This window comes from Apium graveolens, chromosome 6 (genome assembly GCF_009905375.1).
Source record: "Apium graveolens cultivar Ventura chromosome 6, ASM990537v1, whole genome shotgun sequence".
In the NCBI taxonomy this organism is placed as follows: Eukaryota; Viridiplantae; Streptophyta; class Magnoliopsida; order Apiales; family Apiaceae; genus Apium; species Apium graveolens.
The window spans coordinates 2,469,468-2,474,290 of NC_133652.1; the positions used below are offsets into that span (position 1 = coordinate 2,469,468).

Here is a 4,823-nt window from a genome sequence, read left to right on the forward strand (position 1 = left end):
GATTTAATTTTTTTATATAATTTCAGTTATATAATTTAGTTAAATTAATTATCAAAAGTCAAAATATGACAAATAAAAAGAAACGGAACGAGTATATTAAATTATCGGTGAAAAAGAAGATTTCAAGTTATTATGTCTTTGGGTAATTTAGAAATATTTAACATTGTAAATAATATAGTATTCCGTAGGTCCCCTAAATTATCTAGCTGGTAACATTGTATTAAAGAGAAACAAGTGGCCACATGGCCTCCATGTTCGCTATTGAGTAAATTGATTCACTTGGTCCTTGTTTGAAAGTTAATTTTTAAAAGTTAATTTCTAGCAAAAAATTAGGTTTTTGAATCAAATTATTTGGTCAAATAAAATTTCTAATATTTGGAGTCATTTGGTTCGCAAAGTGATACAGGATTGAAAATGAAAAATCGTGTTAAAGATGATATAGGGTTGAGGTATCGTTTTTGATATCACCTGTTTGGTTGAATGGTGAAATGAATAGATTCAATTAAAATATTTTTAATTTATTAATTAAAAAAAATTAATATAATTTTAATTTTATATTGTTTTGTTTTATTGATTTAATTTTGTGTTAAACATTACATAGAATTATAAAAAAGGAAAAATATATTTTATTCCTCGTACCCATACTTCATATCCACCTCTTCACTATGATATTAAAAACCCGGAGTTTGAGATATGGATTTCGATGATTAAATTTCAGAACCAAATATTAGGTGTGAGTTTGGATGGTCAAAACCCTTACATGATAAATCAAAAGTCTGAACCAAACGTTCCCCTTAGTGTTTGGTAGTTAATTTTTTGAAATAGTTTTTTGATCTCAAAAAATTAATTTTGAAAATATTACTTTTAGTAGTTTTTTCAACTTAAATAAAAAAAACTAATTGAACTATCGATTTATAAAACAATTTTGTTCAAATCAGTTAAATTCAATAAAAACTAATTAAAATATCAATTTATCAAACAATTTTGTTCAAAAAAACTAAATTTAATAAAAGCTAATTTAACATCTATTTACCAAACAATTTTGTTCAAAACAGCTAAATTTAATTTGCTAGTTAAATAATTTACCGATCAACACAATTAATTCAAACTGCTATAGCTAATAATTAATCGTCAAACATAGCCTTAGTTTATCGTTAGATATATAGTCGTAGAGACCCGATATCATTTTAGCTGTATCATTCGCATAAGTTTACTAAATTAAAGCCTAGGGGATCAGATTTATGGATGCAAGTGTTCTGTATTGACTTCGCCAAGTTTCATACAGTGGTTTCTGTCGAGAAAAATATATTTTTACACTCTTTTTGTGTTGCTTCTCGTTTTGATTATCCAACAATCTCGCATGGATTCTGAGCTATATGAAGCTGTCACTCGCGATAACATTAATGCATTAAGGGAGATGGAGAAAAACCTCAAAGTCGCTGATCAACTGACGCCTACAAATAGCACGGTGCTTCACATTGCTTGCCAATACGGGAGTTTAGATTGCGCCAAAGAGATTCTGAAACAAATATCAAGAAACTCCACTCTACTTGGACTCTTTTAAGTGTGAGTATCAGATAGTTGAAACGATTCTTCAGAATTGCGCAGCGCCAAGCTTTGGGGGTCCTAATGGAAGAACCGCTCTGCATGCTGCAGCTATGAGACGTTCTGGATATGGTGCGTATCTCTGTGTTTCTTGCAACTTGTTTGCTAATGCATACTTGTCTCTTTGCTAGTGCTAAGTTGTGCTAATTGACTTCCTCCCGTGCATGTAAACATTTTAGTAGAATCTTAATTAACCAAAAATATATAGAGAAAACCGAGCCTGATGATGTTCTCGGACAAATTACCTGAGTTTTAGACATTTCATCAAGTAAAATTTTAAGGTTAAATCTGTAAATATAAACACAACTTCCCTGTATTTACAAAAATACTCCTATGTTACAGTTATTTTCTTTTAACCTCAAATATGTCCCCCGAGTTCATGCTCAGGGTGAGCAATCCCAAATATATATTTATTTAAAGAGAAAAATGGGTTTGAGGATGATCTAGATAACTCCATAGATTATAAACTTCTCCCCATAATAATTTAATGACATCTTTGTAAATACTAGTAAATGATTTCGTGTACCCATATGTGAAATCCATATCCGATTCGAATCATGTCGTGTACTTTTCGTGTATATTAAATAAAAAAATAATCTAATATATATACATATTATATATAAAAAAATCTATTTTAATGTATAATTGAATGAAATATGGAGAGTGTATATATAAATATATATATATATATATTTACATAGTATTCTATAAAAACTTATAAATATTTATATTATATTTATATTATGTACATAAATATATGTATGTGTTATATATATATTAATTTATAAATATATTTATCTCGTGTAATTTCGTGTACCTAAATTGAAACCTATATCCGACAATAAATCTATCGTGTAATTTCGTGTTATGTTCATTCGTGTTTCGTGTACCAAAAATTAAAACCCATATCCGTATTTTTCGTTTCGTTTCGTGTCGTGCTCACGTGTCGTGTACCAAATTGCCCCCTCTACCCTGAGGTCATCCTCTGATACATGATTCTCTTATTTAAAAAAATGATTTTATATTTTTTGCTAAGATTGTCACTTGCATCAGAAATAATTTTTATATAATATGTATATATGTTATGATGATTTTATTAACTCACAGTAATTTATGATGATATATCAGAATGCATGAAACTTTTATTGGAAAATTTGAAAGATCTAATAAAGATAGCAGACGATTATGGGTGGACGGCATTTCATTATGCAGCATACAATGGTGTTTATGGAATAGTTGAAGTTCTTGTAAGTGTAGACAAGTCTGTGGGCTATCTGGTAGAAAAAGAATACAAGAGAACACCTCTTCATATAGCAGCTGCATATAGAAACTATCCTCGTATGCTGATGGAACTTGCCAAATGCTATCCAGATTGTTGGGAGGTTGTAGATGGAAATGGCCAAAATATATTGCACTTAGCAGTAGAGCAATACATTGCAAATCCAGGAGCAGTATTGATGGTCAATCATATATTATCGCGAGGTTTTGAAGCCAGCAATAATCTTCTGAATCAAAGAAACAATGATGGAATTACACCTCTCCACATGATCGCAGAGTCGGGATTTTATGCTCATGAGCTTATGGAACCGGCCGTGTATGATTGGGTAGTAGACTGGGATGTAGTAGACAACAAGCATGTCACTCCTCAAGACGTACTTCATGACAGACATATCATGACTAGTCCACCTAAGGTAAAAGTTCATCATCTTGCTTAATAGTCTGTTTGATACTCCCTCCGTCCCATTAGATAGTATACGTAGGGGGTTTGGAACGGAGGTTAAGAAAAAGTGTAATTTAGTGAAAAAAAGTAAGAACGGAAGAAATTAGTGGTTTTAAGTGAATGTAGTTAATTTTTGTGTTATAAAACTTTACTATTTTTGAAATGTATATAATTGAGTGAGACGTCCCAAAAAGGAAATGTATAGAAATGAATGGGATAGAGAGAGTAACATTTAACATTTAACAATATCCATATATGTTTGCCTCGTCCATTGCAGTTGATTCAAAGAAGCCACAGAGGACTTGTCCTTGGAAAAAATTCGAGGTTATTGAATATAATTCGAAGAAAACATATTGACAGGATGAGAGTGTATGCTTCTAAAGAAGTGGAGTACCTAAACGGCAAAAAAGATGATGAAATAATAGAAGGGTATAGAAGAGCGATCAACACACATATGATAGTGGCTGCACTCATAACCACGGTAGCCTTAACAGCAGGATTCGCCATGCCAGGTGGCTTCGACGGAAACGAAGGACCAACTCAGGGATCTCCAATTCTTATAAAAAAGACAGCTTTCAAGATTTTCATAGCGACAGATACAATAGCCCTGTTATTCTCACTGTCTTCGTTATTTCTTTACTTCATAGCAACATGGTACGAGGATGCCTCTAGAGTAGAGGTCTTCATCGTGGTCTCTGCACTGCTCAGCATTTTCTCGATAACATCAATGATGGTGGCTTTCATTACAGGAACTTATGCTGTGCTGGCTCCTCCCTCGCCAGCAACCGCGATTAGCGTGTGTGTGATCTCTTCGTTTTTCTTTCTCCTTGTTCTGTACATGTGTACTAAAATATATACTCGTGTACTAATGTTTTTTAAGTATGCAGCTTAGGATAATCTCTCATAGTTGTAAAGAATTGGCTACAACTCGGTTTGGCTCCGAGTACTTGATTTTGTATAATTATATATATTCTATTAGTGCGGCTTATTATCATATATAACGACCTGTCCCTAATATTACATGTTGCATAGTACTCGATTTTGTATAATTATATATAGGGTTTAAATCTCAAAATAGTCACTAAATTGATGATCCTATATCAAAAATACCACTCTAGTTATAGTTATCGGGGACTCGATTGCATCACTCTAGTTGTGAGTAATGACAACCCCGTTAAATTTTAACTGTTGACCTAACGGAAGGCCATGTGGCATAGTTAACTGTCCTGAAATTATTAAAAAATATATTATTTTGAAAATAGACATCTAGCTATGTTATGATATATATACACATTATTATACAGACATGTGTGTATATATCTGTAGTGCAGATAAGTGAATGTGGGGGTGTAATCCTTTTTATGTTAGCCGTTCTGCTAACATTTGTAATTATAAGTGAATGTGGGGTTACTATGGAAAAGTTAAAAGCAATGGAAGAGACGTTGGTCAAGGGCAGGCAAATGCAAGATGATTGTTTTGTTGTTTTAAAGAAGCTTCG

The 4,823-nt window shown here is 32.2% G+C and overlaps 1 protein-coding gene across 1 annotated transcript; it reads left to right on the forward strand.

The window, feature by feature from the left end:
• Positions 1-1,233: 1,233 nt before the first annotated feature.
• Positions 1,234-4,286, forward strand: LOC141668464 (uncharacterized). Its single transcript, XM_074475364.1, has 3 exons — positions 1,234-1,677; positions 2,734-3,296; positions 3,603-4,286. The coding sequence occupies exons 1-3, from the start codon at positions 1,659-1,661 to the stop codon at positions 4,215-4,217; spliced, it is 1,197 nt and encodes a 398-aa protein (XP_074331465.1). The 5' UTR covers positions 1,234-1,658; the 3' UTR covers positions 4,218-4,286.
• The last annotated feature ends 537 nt before the right edge of the window (positions 4,287-4,823 follow it).

Bases quoted from the DNA above. Each gene is read 5' to 3' on its own strand.
- LOC141668464 (XM_074475364.1), top strand. The intron at 3,297-3,602 runs GTAAAAGTTCAT...CGTCCATTGCAG, and splicing joins TCATGACTAGTCCACCTAAG to TTGATTCAAAGAAGCCACAG.